This window comes from Oncorhynchus kisutch, linkage group LG18, assembly GCF_002021735.2.
Source record: "Oncorhynchus kisutch isolate 150728-3 linkage group LG18, Okis_V2, whole genome shotgun sequence".
In the NCBI taxonomy this organism is placed as follows: domain Eukaryota; kingdom Metazoa; phylum Chordata; class Actinopteri; order Salmoniformes; family Salmonidae; genus Oncorhynchus; species Oncorhynchus kisutch.
This window is the reverse complement of record NC_034191.2, coordinates 71,897,094-71,919,698: the sequence shown is the minus strand read 5'-3', so window position 1 is coordinate 71,919,698 and position 22,605 is coordinate 71,897,094. Positions and strand designations below refer to the sequence as shown.

At 46.4% G+C, this 22,605-nt stretch overlaps 1 protein-coding gene across 11 annotated transcripts in view; it reads right to left on the bottom strand.

The window, feature by feature from the left end:
• Positions 1-22,605, bottom strand: part of kmt2ca (lysine (K)-specific methyltransferase 2Ca) — a 240,048-nt gene that overhangs the window by 6,026 nt on the left and 211,417 nt on the right. For 7 of the 11 annotated variants that reach the window (XM_031796716.1, XM_031796715.1, XM_031796722.1 and 4 more), the window contains 23 exons: positions 22,288-22,425; positions 20,348-20,504; positions 19,524-19,750; positions 19,217-19,290; positions 18,235-18,447; positions 17,504-17,650; positions 15,232-17,094; positions 14,686-14,996; positions 12,623-14,370; positions 12,100-12,214; positions 11,833-11,902; positions 11,679-11,742; positions 11,226-11,458; positions 7,356-9,161; positions 6,965-7,171; positions 3,897-4,061; positions 3,546-3,687; positions 3,188-3,335; positions 2,825-3,003; positions 2,460-2,593; positions 1,599-1,869; positions 849-961; positions 154-237 (listed from right to left, as the gene is read on the bottom strand). In XM_031796716.1, coding sequence (XP_031652576.1) covers positions 154-237; positions 849-961; positions 1,599-1,869; positions 2,460-2,593; positions 2,825-3,003; positions 3,188-3,335; positions 3,546-3,687; positions 3,897-4,061; positions 6,965-7,171; positions 7,356-9,161; positions 11,226-11,458; positions 11,679-11,742; positions 11,833-11,902; positions 12,100-12,214; positions 12,623-14,370; positions 14,686-14,996; positions 15,232-17,094; positions 17,504-17,650; positions 18,235-18,447; positions 19,217-19,290; positions 19,524-19,750; positions 20,348-20,504; positions 22,288-22,425 — 8,609 coding nt within the window. The remainder of the gene's footprint in view (positions 1-153; positions 238-848; positions 962-1,598; positions 1,870-2,459; positions 2,594-2,824; positions 3,004-3,187; positions 3,336-3,545; positions 3,688-3,896; positions 4,062-6,964; positions 7,172-7,355; positions 9,162-11,225; positions 11,459-11,678; positions 11,743-11,832; positions 11,903-12,099; positions 12,215-12,622; positions 14,371-14,685; positions 14,997-15,231; positions 17,095-17,503; positions 17,651-18,234; positions 18,448-19,216; positions 19,291-19,523; positions 19,751-20,347; positions 20,505-22,287; positions 22,426-22,605) is intronic. The other 4 variants (XM_031796719.1, XM_031796717.1, XM_031796724.1 and 1 more) reach the window with 4 other exon arrangements.

Sequence of the window (22,605 nt, the reverse complement as noted above, 5' to 3'; positions counted from 1 at the left end):
TTTTGACTGCGCTAAAATGAAAACCCATAAATCCACTCATTCTCCATGCAATCTACAACCTATTGTAACAATCCTGCCTTGTCGTCTGTCTCCCTACCGTACTGGTGTCAGTGAGGTTCTCAAAAAGCTAAGAGTCCAGTTGGAGATACACACCTTACTGTCTGTGGCTTTGGACTGTGTGGCTGCAGTGTGGAGGACAAAACAGTTGTAGCTGCAGAAGACCTGGCTCGGTCTCTCCTGCAGAAAGCAGAGACATCAGCATCATGTTCAGTTGCCGCAAAAATAAAGGAAATGCTCTGAAACTGGGAGGACAACTAAACCTGTCCAATAAGAAACTTTTTTCTGTTGCAAAACGTTTGGCCTTTAATGACCAGGAACCAGGTCACTTGTTCTGAACATGCATTAGTCGCGCACTGTCTAGAAACAACCATTGTTTTTTATTTTACCTTTATTTAATCTAGGCAAGTGTGTACATGTGTGGGCTGGCAGGAGGAGAAGATCAAAAGGTAACTCCTGATTTAAACAGCTTGGCTGTTAACCTAATTAAATCATGCTCAACCCAGGCCATCTCCACTCATCTCGTGGTAAATCAGACGGTGCGTCGCGGCAGTTAGGTTTACTTTATTTCATTACTATTGTTGGGCTTAGATAAATCTCATTCCATATCAACAAAACTCATTTTCACTGTACACTACTAGTGAATGTATTATGGTAATACTAATAATTGACAATTCATATTCTTATACGATAGGAATTAATTTCAGGCTTTTGTAGTTTAAATGACTAAACATGTTCATATTAAGTAACAATACTTGCTTCAGTTGAGCAACAACTGATCTGGGGCTTACCCGTTTGCTGCAGGCTAGGTCTTTGGTGGACTTGCGCACTCCGTTTCCCAGAACCACCACCTTGCAGTGGCAGCACCACTGGGGTTTAGGCCCCTCCCCCCTGGCAGCTGAACCTAAAACACATTTTTACATCAATTCGTCACAAAAAACACCTGGGTGAAAGACAGCTGAACAAGAAGGAAACAGACCGATATTGTGATTGCATTGGTGTTATTTCAAAAGAGCTTCTTCACAATCAAGTTAGCCAAAGAGCTAACAGGTTCAACCTCCCCAATCATTAGTGGCTTTCATTAACTTTTCACATCTCAGACATGATCAATATGGGACTATCCACTGAGAGTAGAGAGGTTTCTGACTCACACACAGACTGGTGTTTCCATGCCCAGATTTAGCCCAAAATCTGTTCTAAACAGCCAATTGCCTTTATTGAGGGTAATGGGAAAATAACTTAATCACAGTGCTTATCTGCCTGCCATTTCCTGAGCTAAAAGATATTTACTAAAATAGTTTGTACAAACTGAAAAATCATGTTTTGAAATAACCAAAATGAAAAGCTTAGGAACGCATGCCATTTGATTGTTAGTCTGTTGATAGCATGACAGTGATAAATAGATTTTTGTGAAATAATTTCACTGAAAGATATAGTGCCACCACCGTTTTACCAGCTCTGAAGCCACAAACCTCATTTCTTCCATCACTATCAGTTGTTACCATCGGCAGATTAAAGTTGGATCGCTGGTGGGTACTGACCTGCGCTGGTGGGTGGGCCAATGGGCTGAAATGGCAGGCTAATTCTGGGATGGTTGGGTGATCCAGGGGGTCTCAGGGACCTCATGGTGGGGGGCTGCTGGTGCTGGGGAAACATGGATACGTGAAGGGGGTCCATTCCCTGGGTCTGAGGCACCTTGAGTCCAGCCAGTAAGGCCAGGGAGCTGCGCTCTGGGCTGCGGCTCACCTCGTAGCTGCCGGGGATGGTCACACACAGTAGATCGGCCACCGCAGCCACAACGCCAGGGATGTTCTGCAGGTCCAGAAGTCAAATCAGTTTATAGCCAGTGGTGGTCAATACAACAGCCCCATGCCAGGGGTCGGCAACAGGTGGCCGTTTTCGGCCCGCGAGTGATATGTATTTTTTGGGGGGAACCTATTTTTATTATTTTGGACTAAAATGACCAGGAATTCTGTAAAAACTGTGTTTAATTTAGGCAATCGGTTCCCAAATATTCCCACGAATAAAAAAAAAGATATGTGACCGTGTCTCAACATAATCAAGGTATAAAATCATTATTTTCAAATACAAGCTCTTTTTGTGCTTAGTTGTAGTCAATTTGCAATGTGCAAATTATTTTAATTATTTTCCTGCCCCCGTCTATTTGCTCTGACAAAAATCATCCCACGGCTGAATCTAGTTGCCTACCCCTGCCCGAAGCTATACGTGAGACTATCATGGAAATTAGCTTTCTTGAATGTGTTGTATATGGTCTGGCTTGGTTACCCAGAAGTGTATTTACAGTTATGTATGCAATTCAGTCTATAGCTGCAAATGTGTACAACATGAAATAAACTATAATAGTAAAAATGGTCTGTTTACAGTTGCGTTTAGCCACTCACCTCCGCTGAGACCGGATTCAAGGTGATTTCTATGGATACCAGGCCAGCTTTGGCACAGGATGGAGGCTGTCCAAACTGGGACCCGAAGAAGGTGCTTGAGGGTTCAGTCTTGACCTCTTGCTTTATCTCAGTTCCTAAAGGAAACAACCAGACAATCTAATATTCTACAGGAACTAACACAAAGCAGCAGTTAAAATGCTTGTATAACCCTGGCCTGAGAATTATTCTTAAAGATCTTCACCAATACAATCGCTACCTAATGATTAATAGTACTAACAAGCAAAACTTCTAACTCAACATAACTCTAAATGACCATTTATTGGTACCTCTACTTCAGTCAGGAGTGAAAGGTGTGTGATTCTTACCTTTCCCACTGGCGCTAGGCAGCATGGGTATGACGGGAGAGGAGCAAGGCGAGGTGGGCTCCTCCTTGACCTTTGACAGGTCGGGGTAGCGGCTGATCTCCATGCCGACTACGCTCTCGGGGGATGAGGAGGGGACAAAGCTGTCGGGGGTGTCCCTGTCTACACAGTGGTCCTGGCCCCTGGGACGTACAGAATGAAGGAAACTAGTTCAACCACTGAGCCAGCGCAGTACAGCAGGATATAAGTCAGTCTTTAATACTCCCCTCAGAAGCAAAATGAGTTACTATAGTTACTCGTTCAGAAGCGAGGTAGGAACCATCCTGCCTCTAAATCCCATTGAAATGTGGATTTGCAAGTCCTCACCTGAGTTCCTCCTGGTTGTTATGGGGTGGTGTGGGGAGCGAGGCGGGAACGTCCACTGTCTTGGGCCCCTGGGTGATGTCATGGGCCATGAGGTCTTCCTCTGTCCGGAATGCTGTAGGTAGCTGCTTGGCTCCCAGTCCTTTGATCACTAATGTTAATTCAACAACAAACATATTTCAGCCATTGAAACACAAAAATGGATTGTCCTTTTTATTGATCACAGAAATGTGTCTTGCCATTAAAATGCCAGCAAAGATTCTTTGATATATATAATATATTTTCAAATCACTTTAACATTGGCTACAATATGACCACAGCATTACTTCTCCGAAGTGATTTTTAACACGAGTCACTTTACCATCATGGCTGCCCAAGACAGCAGCTTTCCTGGCGAGGTCCTCGGCCGTGGCGAACCCGTTGACCATCTTCTGCCTCGCCATGGGAGGCGGCGTGGGTGGAAGTGATGCTGGAGGGGTAGGTGGGTTGCTCAAGTTGTTCTGCTACAAAATGGCAAAGCAGACAACATTTTAACTGGATCCAACTAGGGAAATGTGTTTGAATATACAGGAACATTCAACAGTGTGCGGGTATCCTTTTTCTTTTCTATTAAATCTATTCCTTTCCTATAATATACCTTGTTGTACTCTTCACATGAAAAACAGACGGACGTGCCTACACAACTTTTGACCTAAGGGTGTGCTCTCTTCACCTTGTAGATGAGCTGTGAATAGTAGTCTGACACGCCGTCCAGAGAGGCGCTGCCGAAGGAGCCCGACAGCCTGTTCTCCCCGTTGACATGCCCGCTGCCGAAGGGTGGGAAGTGGGCAAAGTTGACCCCCATTAGGGGCTCCATCAGGGGCAGCAGAGAGAGCTGCTGTGGAGGAAGAGAAGAGGGGGAAGGGGGTTGGTAAGGCCAAAGGCTTTCTCACTGCTTAAATTTCGAGGTAAGCACTGAACAGGATTCAAATTGGTTCTAGAAATTGAATAAAAACTATTGACGGTTATTAGCTGAAGTCATTTTATCGAAAGTATACGGAGACTTGGGAGGTCAAGACAAAAAGCAGAATAGTTCACTGCTGAATGACCCATGGTATATCTACTCCTAATTTGAATGACATGCAATTATTTTCTGATTATTCACCTAAAAAGTACTATATATTTTCCATGTAATATTCTTGCCGTCCACAAATTCCGAGTGCTTCTTTCAAAAATCCACGGAGCGTTCAATTAAACATTAAGATGACAGTCATTTATGAGGTGTGTTAACAGAAAACAGCTAAATAACACCCACGTTTGTGCCCAAGCAACTGCAGAAGAAGATATCAGATACACGTTCATCTACAAAATCAGCAGCAGCCTGAGTGATAATTTGCCCAAAGTGGCGCACACAAGTTGCAACAATAAACACCATCAATCAAATATATTTTTTTAAATGATCAAAACACAGACATTTGTTTTGGGCCTGGCTATACTACCAGACCAATTAGCCAATCAACACATTCACAGTGGCGACCCGTCCGATGGGACTCCGGAGTGGCACAGCGGTCTAAGGCACTGCATCTCAGTGCTAGAGGCGTCACTACTGACCCTGGTTTGATGCCGGGTTGTATCACAACTGGCCGTCATCCTGGTTGGGGAGGGTTTGGCTGGGGTAGGCTGTCATTGTAAAATATGAATTTGTTTTTAACTCACTTGCCTAGTTACATAAAGGTTAAATGCACATTTAAAAAAATTCAGGGCAGGTGGGGCGTTTGCATGTTATTTTTGCATTAATACGCGTCACATATCAGTTTGCAAACAATGTAAAAATAAATGAATCATTGAGTTAATAAAGCTGCATATAAACATTGTCTTTGTTTTGCTTTCTTGAGTAAGGCAGCTCCAAAATGCTGGTGTTTCAGGCTAGCTCTGTGCTATCTGTGGTGGTGGGTCAGCCAGCGGAAAATACAGAGCGTAGGGGTTGGTCATGTTCTCTAGTTGTGCCGTGATTGACTCGGTGTTCTGTCACTCATGGGGACACTACGTCACTGCAAAATCTACAGGGAGAGCTAGAAAATTCAAGCCCCTTGGGTGATGCTGTAGATTTACATTAGAAGTGCCAATCTAAGAAGGCTTAAGGTCAAGGTGACTGTACGTTTGTTTATCCCATGTGTAACTTTGTGTTGTTGTTTTTGTTGCACTGATTTGCTTTATCTTGGCCAGGTTGCAGTTGTAAATGAGAACTTGTTCTCAACTGGCCACCTGGTGAAATAAAACAAATTGGCCACAGATAAAATGACGTCAAATCACGTTGTAGCTTTGATTAGACTGATCATGTCAACATCATACTTTCAAAATCTTAGCTAGCAAGCTAGCAGTCATCATCATGAATCACGTCAACAATCTACTGGTAAATCCTTGTCATATCAAGAGAAATTATAGATAAAACGGACAATGGACAAACATTACACAAAAAGATGGAAATCACAAATTCAACAATGAGTGGTTTGGAAGGAATCAGTGGCTAACTGCAACGCAATCACTACTTTTGCCTCCTAGTTAGTGGAGAAGCTGTGTAGTCCAAGTATGTGTTTAAGGGCCTCTTTTCCATGCTTAAAATGATAAACATTCACATGCAACACCATGGGCCAGAAAAGGTTGGATACATTGGCCATGCTGTCAATCCAGCATGACTTCTGCCTGCGGTCAAGACAACTGGGAACTCTGGGAAAATACGTTTTGAACGGTCATCCAACTCAGAGTTCCAATTCGGGACCTCAGGCCTCTTTCTAGAGCTCCGACCTGAAGATCACTGACGTCATGATTCAAACTTAGTTCCCAGTTGTCATGAAAGCACCATGAATGCCAGACTTTGATGACATAATTTGCCCACAAGAAGGACCGCCACGCTACCTTCCTGTTCAAGTGAGCACAGAACAAGGTAAGTGCAAAATTGTAATGCTGCTGCATAAATGATGTAATATGCCAGGGAGATATGTATACTTTAGCTAAGAAAGTAATTAAAAGTATATGTTGTGTAGTAAGCTGTTAGTAGCCCATGTGCCTCACCCTAATAATTTGGTCCCTTTGCCCCTCACAATTTAGCCTACTGTTCTGACTTGGTGGTACACATGTAGCCTAAAGCCTATTTTAGAGAAATGTCATCATCGAATATTGTAAGAGCTTTCATTGTCTGCTTATTATGCCCCTTTTATTTATCCTACGGTCCTGAATTGGTGTACAGCGATAACACTCATGTTCTGAATTCTGTCGCTGTACATTTCAAAAGTGCTGAAAAAAAATAGTTATATTGACTATGTCCGTCTTAGCTCGCTCATTAATGTCTTAATGGAAATTACGGATTGCCTCTTATCGTCCCCTTATGCCATAGTTTGTACATCTCAATTGCCAGGCAAAACCACATTTGTTTAAGGAGGTCAACCATAGCAGCAATGTTTTTTTTTTAAAGGCAGTAAATGAGGCTGAATAAACTGTTTTGCTGCCAGACAAGGCTCAGCTGATATCCAGGTGTAGCAAGGATTCCCTCCATGGTGCTGAAAAGAAAGATCTGCTGTTGGGACAGCTTTATGTATACCCTAACAGTTTGTGGGCACTGTTTGTCACCGTTATAGTGAAATTCATGTGTTGTGTAGTGGCTTTGCTGGCATGCATAAAAACATTTCTTGTTGAGTTTGCCCCACCAAGATGTACATGCTAAAATCGCCACTGCAGATTCAATAAACACACGCTAATCAACACATTCAACACTGTTTGGTGTCTGACTACTATGACATATACCCGTTTGAGCTGTGTCAGACTGTCAGTACTGGAATAACCGATCTGCCTCTCCTCTTCCTCCTTCTTCCTCCTCTTGTAGCGTGACGGCGGTTTCTCCGCCCCGTTTTTGGGCGTCCGTTTGTTGCGTTGCTGCTTCCTTTTGCCCTGTGCCGGAACCGAGGGTTCTAGAAGCTCTGTGCTTCCTGTCAGCTGACTGTGTGGGGGAGTCTGGGAAAATACAATGATACAAGCAAGGTTGGTGAGCTACTATTATAGACACAACAAAGGGCTTTCTTTAGGAATGTAGTACTGAATAGCAATTTTTTGTGCATTTTATACCCAAATAGTTTGATTTCAGAACATAGGTGTGATGATTATAGTGTCTGTGTGAATGTGGTCTTTCCCTTCTCACCATGTTGTTGGTGGTGGAGGCCGGCCTGGCGGTGGCTTTGAGGTCTGCCGAGGCCTCCTGCTCTGAGCTAAGGCTGTTGCAGGACATCTGCTGTGTGGGAGGGGCCTGGTTGGAGCTGGCACCTGGCGGGGACGTACTCTTGTTTTTCAGCAGGTGCTTAAGCAGCTCATTCCCTGCGTCCCCCCCTTTGGCGCCATGGAGTGGCGAACAGAGCCCCCCCTCGCTTCCCTCCTCCTCCTTCACTATCCCCCCGGCTCGGGGACCGTGCCACAAGGCAGACCCTTCGTTGGCTGCCACGGCCCCTCTGCACTCAGTCTCTATCCTCTCCAGCTTGATTTGGAGGGTTTCGTCAAACAGGGAGGCCCGATCATTCTCCGAGCCCATGTTGGAGAGCCCACCCTGGGCTAAGCTGCTGCCCGAGAGCTGCCTCTCCAGTTCTGAGGAGGGGGCCAAACCCGAGGACCCCACAGGGAGGAAAAGATCAGACAGATCCTGCTCTCCGGGAATGCTGAGGCTCCGGGTGGGGGTGGATGAGGTGTCAGACATGTGGGAGGGAGTCAGTGGGGCGCAGAGGTCTGAGTGGGGAGTGGATGGGGTCTTGACTGAGTCTGCGTCGTCGACAGAGTCTCTCTTCTTCTTCCTGTTCCTCTTCTTCTTGGCCTTCTCCTCTGGGATGATGTTGGAGTAGAGCTGGATCAAGGACTGGCCTGAGCCGGGGTAGTTGGGAGGTAGGGGGGTGGATGAGTCCATTCCGAATGGGGGTCCATGTCCCTCGCCCCCAACCTGAGGCATCATCCCACGGTCTCTGAACCCAGCGGGACGGGGCTGTCCAGGGGGGTAGTTAAGCCCCTGTAGCATGGGGATTTTGGACCGGAAATTGGGACCCATCTCGGGACTACCAAATGCCCTGTTCCCAGGCATGGACCTGCGCTCACCATCCGGCATGAAGCCCTGACCTGCGAGTGGCCCGCCAGTGCTGGTGAAGCTTGGCTGCATGTTGCTCTGCTCGGGGTACATGGGCCCTAGCTGCCCCTGCTGTTGTTGAGGCCTAGAGGGTTGCATGAAGTCTTGGGGCAGATCAGTACTGTAGAATGGCATGTGGGCCAAGCTATCCCCTCCGGGGTTTGTAGCTCCAGAGCCGGATGGGAGCCCAGTAGGCCCCAGACCCAGGCCTTGCTGCTCCATCTCCAGCCGCTGCTGCATGGCCCGGTGCCTCTCCACCTCCTGCATAAGCTGGACCCTCTGTCTCTCCTGCTGTTCCCTCAGGCGGTCCCGCCTCTCGCGCTCCTGGAAGCCCTCACTGAATGGGTTGTTGTCGTCAAATTTCACAGCGAGGCTGTTACCACCACTTCCACCGTTCGCTCCCTGGGCACCTGCTCCGTTTCCCGTTGGTGTAGCTTTTGCGCCAGGCACCATTGAGGGTGGGGGCTGTGGTGGTAGTTGGGCTTGGGGTGGTAACTGGGGCGGTGGCAACTGGGCAGGGCTGGCAAGGGGCATCTGTGGGGGCATGTGAGCTGGAATTCTTGGACCTGGGCCTCCCATCAGTCCTTGGGCTCCCCCTGGGTGCCAGCCTGGCATGTTGGGAATGCAGGCAGGGTTATGTTGGCTGGGGTGGGGCTGCATTGGCATCATGGGCCCCATCATGGGCTGGCCCATAGGGGGCGCTCCGGGCATCATAGGGGCAGCTTGAGTATGCATTCCAGGCATGGGTGGCATCATAGGAGCCTGGAGACATGGCCGTTGCTGCTGCTGCTTGACACGGTACTCCTCTATCAGCTCTGCATGGTCTTTCTGCTGTTTCCGAATCTACCAGAGAGAAAGAAAACAGAGGAAAAAGAAAACAGAGAAATGTGAGCAGATTGAAGGGATCTGCACAGTCCAAGAAGATATTGAGAAACATTTTTAGGCACCACTTTTGTATCCAGCCCAATTAGAATTGGTATTTACCTGGCAATCACAGAAAGAACAGAGTGATCAAATACTATTTTCGGTTGCTTATGCCTCCATAAAATTGGCAATTACCTGGAACTAGAGAATGCTTAGTGATATAGTAAATGCTTCAATGAATTCACTACCCACAAGAAATCAGATTGAACCATTACCAAGTAAATAACATTATCTTAATATCTTAGAATATACTGCCAAAAAGGAAAACACAAGTAAATGAGTGATGCAGATGCTTCCACACAGGTGTGGTTCCTGAGTTAATTAAGAAATTAGCATCCCATCAAGCTTAGGGTCATGTATAAAAATGCTCAGTTGGCCATTATTTTGTCTACCATGGCTAGAAGAGATTTCAATGACTTTGAAAGAGGGTCTCAAAGGAGCATAGGGGGTTTAAAGGGTGTGTGTATGTGTGTGTTATAGTCACCAGATCTCAAACCAATTGAACACTTATAGTAGATTCTAGAGCTGCCCGAGATAGTGTTTTCCACCACTATCAACTAAACACCAACTGATGGAATTTGTGGAAGGATGTTGTCGCATCCCTCCAATAGATTTTCAGACACTTGTAGAATCGACACTACTGTTCAAAAGTTTTTGGTCACTTAGAAATGTCCTTGTTTTTGGAAGAAAAGCACATTTTTTTGTCCATTAAAATAACATCAAATTGATCAGAAATATAGTGTACACATTGATAATGTTGTAAATGACTATTGTAGCTGGAAACGGCAGATTTTTTAAACTGAATATCTACATAGGTGTACAGATGCCCATTATCAGCAACCATCACTCCGGTGTTCCAATTGCACGTTGTGTTAGCTAATCCAAGTTTATTTTAAAAGGCTAATTTAACATTAGAAAACCCTTTTGCAATTATGTTAGCACAGCTAAAAACTGTTGTACTGATTAAAGAATAAATAAAACTGGCCTTTAGAGTATCTGGCCTTTAGTTGAGTATCTGGAGCAGGGACATGGACCTTTCTAAGTGACCCCAAACTTTTGAACGGTAGTGTATGTCAAGGTGGATTGAAGCTGTTATGGTGGCCCAACGTCCCGTTAAGACACTATATGTTGGCGTTTCTTTTATTTTGGCAGTTACTTAGTAAAGCCTTGTGAAAATGTTGACAGAGTAGACTGTGTTAATGTCACAGAATAAATCATGTCTGCTGTCTCCTGTGGTCTTCATGTGACAGTGAAGTCTCGCGCCTCGCCACAATGAAAAGGTCACAACAGTTGGAAATAATTAGCGAAGTCGACACTTTGTTGCTAAGAAAAGGTCAAAAGCTTTGTTTTCGGGCGTAATGTTTCCCTTGATTCTCAATAAAACAAGTAGTTCTTTGTTGTGTTGTCTCTTGTCGTGATGGGTGTAAATTGCCTAGTAAAATAAAGGTTCAATCAAATAAACACAAATAAAAGTAGCAGATGTATTGCAGCAATTAAGCTTTGTGTTGCTAAGGTGGAGGACATTTAACCCAAAACGTTCATGGTCATAATCAAGGTGTTTTCCCATTTCTGAGGGGACGGAATACAAAGCAAAGACGTGATAAAGAGCCGCCAACAGAGGTTTAACTTCAAGAGAAAATCTCTAAGATACAATCCAAAATGATGCAGGTGCTTAAAACCAAAAGGGTTGGAGGCAAATCCTGAAGTAGACCCTCAAAGATTCCAGAGAGAATCAGCCTATTCAGGTGGCTTAAGATATGATTCCCTTTTCTTATCCACCTCTTCAAGGTGAATGACTACAACTGCACTCTTTCTTTACATTATTTAGGTACTCAGACTTTCCAATCATTTTACAGATTATGCCATGTAACGTCGTAAAATCTTCTAATGTAAAAAACATAAGCCAAATCCAAGATCTCAATATTTTCAAAACCTTCAACATGGAATGGCGGTAATTAACTCCTGCTACATTTAGTTAGCTACCTGCTCCAACTGCTTCTGCACCACACTCTGCTGCTCGGTCACATGCTTCAGCTGCTCGACGTCCTCCTCAGGGAACTCCCGGCCCGCCTTCTTGGCAGTCCGCTGTTTGGCCGACAGGGCCTTCTTGGACTTCCTGTGGGCCCCAATCTGATCTTCTAGAAACTTCTGCTGCATCTGGAGCAGCTGCTGGGTCTCCTGGAGCCACTCCTCATACTGCTTCCTCTGGCTGTCGTCTGAGAGACAAGACTGGGTTAGGTGCCATTTTTACTTTGGATGTATAAATCCCAAAGGGATATAGGTGAAATCGAAGAGACCCTGGATTGGATATGGTGGTCAACATATGAAATACTGAAAAAACCTAAAGAATGGTCTATGATTAATCATTTGGTTAATGTGAATAAGGATGTCATGATCAAATTAAAATTAAAAAACTTTGGGCTGTCGTCCACTCACTGACAAATCCAGGTCCAAAATTTGGGGGGTTTGGTCTTGCCATCTGTGGAGCCAACTTCCCGTCCTGCGAAAACAATTAACAAACGGTAATGAGGCCTTGTTTTTTAGCAGAATAGATGAAACAGACAGACAGTGGTTGATTCACAATGCTTACCTGTCCAAGCACATGTTGAGGCAGAGCGGCGGCAGCATCTGGTCCATGTGCTCCTGGCGTCTGCTGAATTCTGCCACAAAGACAAATGAGAGGATCGTTGTTTTAGGGAACATTAAATTTACTTCTAAATATTTCCCATCCAATACTAAGCTTCTCAATAGTGTTTCGGACGGACCAAGAGAGTATTACAAAAAGCCTTTAAATGAATGTACATATTACCCACAAGCACAAATAATGAGCTAGCATTAGGGTGAGCTTTTGTCTTACCTGTTAATGACTATTGGGGGCATTCCCATGCTGTTTTGAGCCATGACTTTATTGATTCCCTTCAGAGCTACCATCTTGGCCTTCATGATCGGGTCCGTGATGGCATCAAAGTCTGCTAAAAAATAAAGAAGTCCACTTAATTGTAGCTAGTTGACCTTCTTTTAAGCCATTTCAAAAGAAGCCACCCCTAACAAGTGCCATGTCAAAATTATGGATGGAACGCTGGTGAAGTAAGACTCCCAAAAGTGTCTCTTCGTAAAAAAGAATTAAGTCCAACATTCTGTTCCTCAAATTACAATTGAACAAATGTCAAGTACTTCTTTTCCCTCAGAATCTTTAATAAAGCATGAGGCTCCAACTGAAATGGCTCGACATTCCACATTTATACCAAAAAGGATGACCATGCAAAATGACTACAAAACCCCCAGATAACTAATCTGACAACACCCTGGTAATGTGTGTGACTAAATGAAACGGGTGACCAAAACAGTAGACATGTCTATCTGAAGCTCAATGCCCTTACCCATATTGGGGAAGAAGGAGTCGCTGGAGCGCTGTCGGATCATGGCCTGCATTTGCCTCTGTTGCTGCTGCTCCTGCCTCTCCTGGTCCAGCAGGTCCTGTAGGAGGAGGGGCTGCTCTTCCAGCAGCAGAGGCCTGTTCTGTGGGCCGGCCTGCCCCAGTGAGGGTCCCTGCTGTTGGGGGAATATGCCCTGCTGGCCCTGGGGGTTCAGGCCGTGGGCAGTGGGCTGCTGACCGGCTCCAACCATGGCTAGGTTGAGCTCCACCTGTTGGTTGGCTGAGGCCCCGAAGCTGAGGTTTCCCATTGAAAGTCTGCTCTGAACCAACGTGGGGCTCACCCGATGTCCCATAGCCACGCTGGGATTGAGCCTGTTGTCTTGGGCGTGTTGCCTAGGTAGCATCAGCATGCCGGTGCTTGGGTGTAGCCCGGTGGCCTGTGCAGCCATGTTACCTTTTTGAGGAGAGCAGTTTGGGCCAAACCCAATGTTTTCCAGTTTTTCTTTGATCAGAAGGCAGGAGAGGACCGGAGTTGAGCCGGAGTCAGTTTGTCCAGGCTGCTCATACAGCCCTGTGCCCTCTTGGTTTGTCATGGTTCTGTTGTCATTCATCGGGCCACTGCAGAGAGACTGGTCCTGGTTTTGCACGTGTTCATCTTTGACCTCTGTTTTGATTGTATCCTCGGTTTTAAACATGTCTAAGGTCTCTTTCGCTTCGTTGGCCTCCCGTTTGTCAGATTTCCCCCCGGATCGGGACGAGGTGGCTGCGCCATCCACGCTGCCTTTCCTCTTCTCCGACAAGGCTTTCTGGAGGTCTGAGGTCTCACCCTGTTGGTGGTCCTCCATAGGGTCACCCAGGTCCAGATCTTCTTCACTGAACATGTCTTTCTTGTCATCCAGGTTGAGCTCGGGGTCTGTGTAGGCGATGAGGTCAAACTTCCCTGACATGAGGAAGTCGTCGAGGTGCAGGTCATTGGGTCCCAGTTCAAGGTCTTTGCCATCATCTGGGTCCAGGTTCAGGTTCAGATCGACCAGGTCTTTGACCTCCACATCTTCAAGGTCCTTTACTGCGGAGTCTTCAGCGTCCAAGTTTTCCTCAATTCCGTCTCCACTGGGTATCGGAGTCTCTTCCGTTTGACCGGTGCTAGACCCAGGCAAGAGCATACTAGACGCTGCATTGAGTGGCTCACCAGTGACAGGGTGGCTGAGTGACCTATTCAGTGAAGGATGCTGTCGCTGCCCCATAGTCATTGGGACTTCAGTCTGCTGCTGGTGCAGGTTCTCCATACTAGCCGACATGTGTGTATGACCGACCGATCCCTGGGAAGGACTGTCCATCATGGGGTCCATCATTCTGGATAACTGGTTCCCAGCGAAGCCCATCTCCTGGCCTTCCATGAAGCCCTGGGGTGGTATCTGGGGCTGGTTGGAGGGGTCCATGACATTGGGAGGTCCATGCCCAAAGGGCATCCTCATTCTGTTCTGAGGGGCCCTGTGGCGGAGCTCGATGAACGGCTGACCCATGATGTTGTGCTGCTGGACAGGAAGGCCCTGTGGGGGGAAGGGCTGGGGGAGCCCCATCTGGGTGTTGCCCCCCATGACCCCCCTGGAAAAGTCCACAGAGTGAGACATTCTCATCTGGGGTGGAACATTGTCGACCATGGGCCCACCGGGCATCTGGTGAAGGGCCCTGAGGAAGTGTTGCTCCTGGCCTGGTTGAAGGGATCCTTGAGGGCTGGGAGGGAATCCAAACCTGAGAGTAGAAAACACATTGTCAAATGCTTATCCGTGACTACATCCCAAGCATAACACAACAGCACTGGTTGCTCCCTATACACATCTTCAATAAGGAAGATTACACTAAGTGGGACTTCAACAATGACACTTCATTCCACATTTCGAGCATGTTAAACATAATTGTATTAATTTAATCTTGTCAAGGGGAGCAATAAATTCTGCAAGCCAATTATAAAAATATACAGCTGAATATGGGTAAAGACCCTGTGTATACAAAGAAGTTTGAACAAAATAGAGCTGAGTGAAATCTATGCTGTCAAATTCAACTAACCTCATTTCTTGTGGTCTCATGCCCATGTCCCTGGGGAAGTGGGGTCTGGCAAACTGGCCCTCATTGGGGAAGTGTCCTCGCTGGTCCCCTAGAAAGGTACCAGGGAACCTCTGAGCTCCTCTCATGGGTCCTGGGTAAGGTGGTGGTGGTCTGCCGAACATGTCATTCTGTGGGGCGGGATCGTCATGTGACCAGTGGCGGGGTGTCCCCGGGCTGGGGGATGCAACAGTTTCCTGTAGTAGTCCTTTCTCTTGCCGGATGGAAGACTTCTGTTGTTGCTGCCTAAGGATCTGCTGGCGCAGTCTCTGGCGCTGCGGGGAGAGAGCACGGTACACTTTAGCAAGTTACATCATGCACGTATTCATTCAAATTTGAGGGGATCCTTACAGAGAAGCAAAACATGTTCACGTTGCACCAACATGCACTGCCATATTGGCTGCGGAATGGCTAATCACCTGCCAATAACTATGCAAACAGGAGAAGGCTTTATGGCAATTCAAGTGTTACCCATGTGAGTGTCATTGTGTCTCAACCAAATGGAAATACCTGTCTGAGCTTCTCCTCAGTGTCTCCCAGGTGTGGTAGCATGCTGTTCTGAGTGTCAACGGTGTTTCTGCTAGACTGAGGGATATCATGGGCCTGCCTTTCCGAAGTTTGGGCATAAGGTGTCATTGGACCCAGTTCAAAGGGATCGTGAATCTGCGTTTGACCACCGTGATGATTCGACTGCGGCAGAGAGAAACTTTCATCCGACATTCCCGGGTGCTTAGCTGTCTGCGAGCCCTGGGCGCTTGGACAGGCAAACCCGTCCTGCACCCTGCCCGGAGACTGGTGGGAGAATGGGTCAGCTGGGAGCTGGGACATGGGCGTCGGTCTGGAGCATAGTCGATTGAAGGCATCAGGGCCTGCTTCTGGCCGAGGCGTCCCTGGAGCTTGTGCATAAGGGTCAGCGAGGAGCGGTCTTGGTGTTCCGGGTTGTTGGGCATACGGGTCCATGTTCCTTTGACTACCGGGGGATTTGGGAAACCTATCCCCTGGGGCTGGTCTGGGGGTACCTGGCATGGAAGCATAAGGATCCAAGGAGTGAGATGGAGACGGTCTGTGATTGGGTGGGTGCTGCTGGGGGAACTGGTCTAGACGAAGGCTAGGCGGCGTCTGCAGGTATGAGGGATCCGAGTGTGGCCTTGGGGTGCCGGGAGGTTGAGCATAGCTATCAGAGTGAGGTCTGGGGGTGCCTGGTGGTTGGGTGTAAGGGTCAGACATCTGCTGTGAATAATCCGGTCTCGGGGTAGATGGCGCTTGTGCATACGGGTTTCTGTGAGGGTGTCTAATCATTGGCATGGGTTGAGAGAAATGGCCCTCCTGGGTTTGGCACATCATCTTGGGCTCGTTGGGGAACCCTTCCCCCATGAGTGGCCGGGGGGTGAGAGGCTGCTGGGCGTAAGGGTCGGCCTGTAGTCCTTGGGGAAAGCCATCAGATGGCCCTCGTTTAAGTCCCCCAGGCATAGGGCCACCGTAGGGCTCTTGCTGGGACTGCTGGGGAGGCATGGGGGCTTTGAACACCGAGACGGAGCCTGACTCGTTGCTGCCAGGGATGGGAGTGAGCAAAGGCCTGGAGTAGGGGTCCGAGAGGATCATGCGGTTGTGAGACATGCGCTGGTAGACCTCGGCTCGGTGTCCGCCCATCCTGGCAAAAGTCTCTCCTCCAGAAGGAGGGCTCATCATGTTGTGCCTGACCTGCTGGTGTTGCTGCTGCTCAGCCAGTCCTGAAGGGCCCACCCTGGCAGGTCCCATGGGTTTAACAAAGGGGACAGGAGGCCTGGGGGTGTCTGGCATCTTAGCATAGGGGTCAGCATTACCAGAAGGCCTCCCTCCCCTTTCCTGCATCTCCGACAGAGAGTTCTGCCGGGACGTGGTGGATCCACCACCCCCAGGGGGCGGTCTCGGGGTGCCCACCATTTTGGCGTATGGGTCCCAGGGCGAGGACGGCCGGGAGCCTGAGGAGGAATCCGGGGAAAACATATGTGGTGACTGGGGCTGGGAGGATGGTCCCTGTTGAGGGTACGAGGTCTCCTGGGTGGGCGTCCTCGAGGACGGAGGTGGGAGCTGGGGTCTGAGGAACACGTCATCCTGTGACCCAGAGGTGGGTGTGCCCGGGAGTTGTGGTCTAGCGAAGCCATCCTTAGACACTATTGGCTGCAGTGGGGACGAGTTTCCAGACTTTCCTCCATTGCTGGGCTGAGGAGTCATGGGGCTCTGGTTACCACTATTAGGGGTTGTATCTCCACCTGTCTGACTGCTAAACAGCTGTTGTTGTTGTTGTTGTTGCTGGAGCTGCTCATTTTTAACCTGCTCCAGCTTTTGAGTGGCTTCAATCTTCGCCTGCTGCTTGCTCTTTTGTCTCATTTGCTGCCATGGAAACAAGAAAAGCAGGGGAGGAGAGACACTTCAGTTAATTAAGCCTTTTTGGAAGCATGGAATTTGTAATTTTATGATGACATGGTGCTAAGAATGCTTTCTTTCCCTCACTCACAACAAAGTTTTAATGCATTTTTCAATATGAGTGGGTCTAGCGTGTGGTGTTAAGCCATGCAAGAGGGAACAATGTGAGGGTGTATGTCATAATATGGTGATGAAATAAAGCTTCTGGAGGCTGTTACTGTGTTTTTTCAGGACCAAGGACAGATTTTACCAGTTAACCAAGCTTTTCTCCCTACAACTCCACTTTACAGTTTGCTTTTCTTACACCTTGTAAATTTTGCTTTATTGGTTCTCGGCAGACGAATACCAGAACAGTGCTTCGCCTTGGGAATCTTACCAGAGAATTTTTTCCACCTCCTGCAGCTATAGTTGCCTGGTTGGAATGTCCAAAAAGGACGTCTTTATTTGTTGATTTTATGGCTTTGCTTTTTGGGACCTTTTCCTGCTGCTTCTTAAGGGGTCCCCACATCTGATTTAACTCTCCCTTTTCAATGCAAATTAAGAATTAGTAGACTGTATGAGAACGCCAAATGTATTGTTTAAAAATGACTCACTCAACCATGCACATATATAAAGTTTAATAAAAAAAATCTGTTTCATGCCCCCAGGTTATGTTATGTTAAATCTCACCACCTTGCTCCTACTCACCATTCCCCTGACATGCGGTACTTTGATTATTATGGTGGTGTATTATGGTGTCATTAAATACATGTACACATAAAAAGTAAGTGTACACTGCTCTCACACCAGGGTTTCTCAACATGCAGGAACAAAATCCCACTTATACCATTTGGCTTCCTGAAGACCTGCCAAGGCAGCCACTAAACAAAAATATTTTATCTACTTTTAAAGGCATGCATGCAATTGCCACACAATCCTGCATCCAATCCCATACCCTCAGACTCAGTTTAAACAAAAAACATTGTAACATTTAAAAATGAAGGCCAAACGAATCCTCAACAACTCCTAGAACTGTAGTTGAGAAACCCTGCTTTACAGTGTACCCATGCTTTCATATCCCCCTCCCTCCATTCCCAGTACATGTTAACCCTCCAAAGGAACTCTTACCTGTCTGAACTTCCACTCCTGCTCGTGTTCAGACTCCTTGGGCTTGAGAGAGTCTTTGAAGAGCAGCTCAGTGTCCAAGGGGACACTATTGGGGTCAAAGGTGTCAGTCAACAGTTGCTGCTGCTGCTGAGGATGCTGGTGTCTCTTCAGCGTATCATTTGACATCTGAACTTTGTTTATGCGCAGGGCCGCCCGGTTGTCCCGTGCTTTTTGCTGGAAGAGAGGGGATTGGAAGAGGTAGTCCATTTTGTAATTGATGGTGCAAGAAAGATACATTTCCTGAGACGCTAATTTCTTAAAACCCTACTGGAACAAATAAAGGCTCCACCTTTTTCTGAATGTCTTGGGGAAAATCACAAGGCGAAGAAACCTTCTACAATCACCTAATCTCATCAAGTAATTTGGACATGCAGAGCGTTGTTAAAAATCCTCAAAGAACTGTGTGTTAAGTTGGAAAAACATACTAGACACAACATTCAACCAGAACAAAGACACGAGAAGGGACAAAGCGCGAGAGCCTTTGGGTTTAAAATATCAACAGAAAACAGATGAAAAGAACAAGACAAACACAAATATCTATCTTCTCCCTATTGGCCTCTACAATTTACTTCAGGAAGTTTGTTTAGACTAACATTTTATCAGTAACTGGCTGATCCCTTTGATTCATCACTCCAAAAGGTATAGGGCACCATTCAATCAAAAGCCACAATCAGGTTTGTGGAGTAAGTCCACAACAATGTTCTTCTGGTGAAGCAGAAATAATACATTTTTGATTGAATAGGGTTCTAAATGTAATTGGAGGTTTTAAATGTTTTGTAAAAGATAAGCCTTTTTTTAATGTATGGACTTTTTCTGTTGTCAATCAGCAAAACCTGCTGATCAAAATAAGTGCAGTGCATCACAGTCCAGCATGGATGTAAACAACTTCCAAACCCAGAATGTGTTCTCAATCCACTTACCTGGTCAAAAAAAATGAACTTACCACATATGGGGCCCTGTCCTGGGAACTGGCTTTCCTCCATAACTTTGCAATTTGTTTCACTCTCATAGCCCAGTCTGAGAAAGAAAGAAAAATTAGCCACTAAAACATATAGCGCTACAACACACATGCATTATGGCCAAGAACTATACCTTTCCCAGTCACCTTTTTATGCGTGTGACACAGAACTTCAGAGCTTATCATTTTTTTTCATTTGAAAAAATGTAGTAGGTAATTCACACTTTTGAATTTGACGTAACCAAAAATCATCTCATTTTCATTTGAGAAACTTTGTCTATGATGTACCAACCTGGGAACTCCTCTAGGAGGTTGGGGAAGTTGACGTTGGTGTAGAGGACTGGGGCCACGGTGGCCATCTCGCCCAGAGTCTCCTCCTTCTCCCACTTGAGCGTGCTCCTCTGGGCGTTGGACATGGTGTCTGTCTCTCCCTCTGGAGGTGGGACGGGGCCAGGGACGGGGCCGGGGGCGCTCCATGAACCAACCACATCACCCCCCATCTGGCTAAACTTCTTGTCCCTGGAAGGATATCTCAGGTTACACATTCTATTGCAACATTACCAATATATTTAGTTATATATTGATTTTTACAAACTGGGTGGTTCAAGCCCTGAATGCTGATTGGCTGACAGCCATGGTATCAGACCGTATACTACGGGTATGACAAAACATTTATTTTTACTGCTCTAATTACATTGACAACCAGTTTATAATAGCAATAAGGCACCTCGGGGGGTTGTGGTATATGGCGATGCATCGTGCCTAATAAGAACAACCCTTGGTATATTGTCCATATATCACACCACCTCGTGCCTTATTGCTCAAGTATATCACATCACTTACAATGCGGTTCACTTTGAAGCAAATTATCATTTAAAAAGGGCTATAGTATAAAAATGACATTACACTCATTGATTGAGATATGAAAGCTAACAAGTGAGCAGACGTCAGGAAAAATTAGGTTAAAGTGAAATGTATACATTGGAGTCAAAACAATGAAGGATAACATAGTAAAAAATAATAACTAGGCAAGTTAATAACACAAAATCCAATTGATTGTCTTTGAGCAGATGAAAGCAATGCTCTAGTAATGGATAGACAGCTCCCTGCTCTTACCTAATCTTGTCTGGGAAAGGCATTCTGTGAATGGGCGAGAAGTTTCCCAGGCCACATGGGCCTGTGCTGCCGGGCATCATGGGAGTTGGAGGAAAGTGAGGGTTGGGCCCCATCATGCCGTTTATCATTGGCATGCGGGGAAACATTCCATGGTCGCCTGCAACAGAGAGCATAGAGACGATGTCGGAGAAGTAGTTCCAGAAATACATCTGCATGTCCTGTTGATTATGTGAACATGATATTCATATAAATCAATGTTCATTCAATAAATGCTCATATCCATTCATTCTTATAGATTGATTTCCACAGTCAATAGTTTATTATAAACTCAGAAAAAAAAGATACGTCCTTTTTCAGGACCCCGTCTTTCAAAGATAATTTGTAAAAATCCACAGATCCTCATTGTAAAGGGTTTAAAAACTCTGTTTCCCATGCTTGTTCAATGAACCATAAACAATTAATGAACATGCATCTATGGAATGGTCGTTAAAACACTAACTGCTTACACACAATAGGCAATTAAGGTCACAGTTATGAAAACTTAACTCTGAAAAACACCAAAAGAAAGATGCCCAGGGTCTCTGCGTGAACGTGCCTTAGGCATGCTGCAAGGAGGCATGAGGACTGTAGATGTAGCCAGGGCAATAAATTGCAATGTCCGTACTGTGAGACGCCTAAGACAGCGCTACAGGGAGACAGGATGGACAGCTGATCGTCCTCGCAGTGGCAGACCACGTGTAACAACACCTGCACAGGATCGGTACATCTGAACATCACACCTGTGGGACAGGTACAGGATGGCAACAACTGCCCGAGTTACACCAGGAGGCTGGACTAAGGGCTTGTAGGCCTGTTGTAAGGCAGTTCCTCACCAGACATCACCGGCAACAACGTAGCCTATGGGCACAAACCCACCATCGCTGGACCAGACAGGACGTAAGTGATGTGTATAGCCTCGTTATTGTTAGTGTGTTACTTTTTCTTATTACTTCTTATTTTAGCCTACTTGGTAAATATGTTCTTCTTTAATGGCACTGTTGGTTAAGGGCTTGTAAAAGTACCGTAAGCATTTCACGGTACAAGTCTACATTTGTTGTATTATTTGCGCGTGGCAAATAACGTTTGATTTGACTGCCAAAAAGAGCTCTTCACTGACGAGTCGCGGTTTTGTCTCACCAGGGGTGATGGTCGGATTCGCATTTATCGTCAAAGGAATGTGCATTACACCGAGGCCTGTACTCTAGAGCGGGATCGATTTGGAGGTGGAGGGTCCGTCATGGTCTGGGGCAGTGTGTCACAGCATCATCGGACTGAGCTTGTTGACATTGCAGGCAATTTCAACACTGTACGTTACAGGGAAGACATCCTCCTCCCTCATGTGGTACCCTTCCTGCAGGCTCATTCTAGCATGACAATGCCACCAGCCATACTGCTCGTTCTGTGTGTGATTTCCTGCAAGACAGGAATGTCAGTGTTCTGCCATGGCCAGTGAAGAGCCCGGATCACAATCTAATTGAGCAAGTCTGGGACATGTTGGATCGGAGGATGAGGGCTAGGGCCATTCCCCCCAGAAATGTCCAGGAACTTGCAGGTGCCTTGATGGAAGAGTGGGGTAACATCTCACAGCAAGAACTGACATCTGGTGCAGTCCAGATGCAGCTGGTGGCCACACCGAGATACTAACTGTTACATTTGATTTTGACCCCCCCCCCCCTTTTGTTCAGGGAAACATTCAATTTCTGCTAGTCACATCTGTGAAACTTGTTCAGTTTATGTCTCAGTTGTTGAATCTTGCTATGTTCATACAAATATTTACAGGTTACATTTGCTGAAAATAAACACAAGTTGACAGTGAGAGGACGTTTCTTTTTTTGCTGTGTTCATTTAAATTCCCAGCAACCAAATGCAATTCTCCAGGAGGCTTGAGGTGGTGGTGGTACCTGTGTTTGGAATGGCCACGGCTCTAGGTACATTGGGCCCAGGGTGGGCCGGTTGGGGATGAGGCAGCTGTGGAGGCTGGCTGGTGCTGGGACTCAGGACCGCTGTGAAGAGGTCCTCCACGTCTTTACCCTCCAGCTCTGTAGAGGGCGACAGCAATGAAATAAATAGCGTTCACGCACATATTTTAAACCATCATCAACAGGTGGTGATTGAATGTTTCACGGTTTTCCTTTGAATTCTATGGAACTGATCATCTCTGACATACAAATGAATGAACAACCTTTTGAAAACTCTAAGTTAGACTTATATAATCAAAA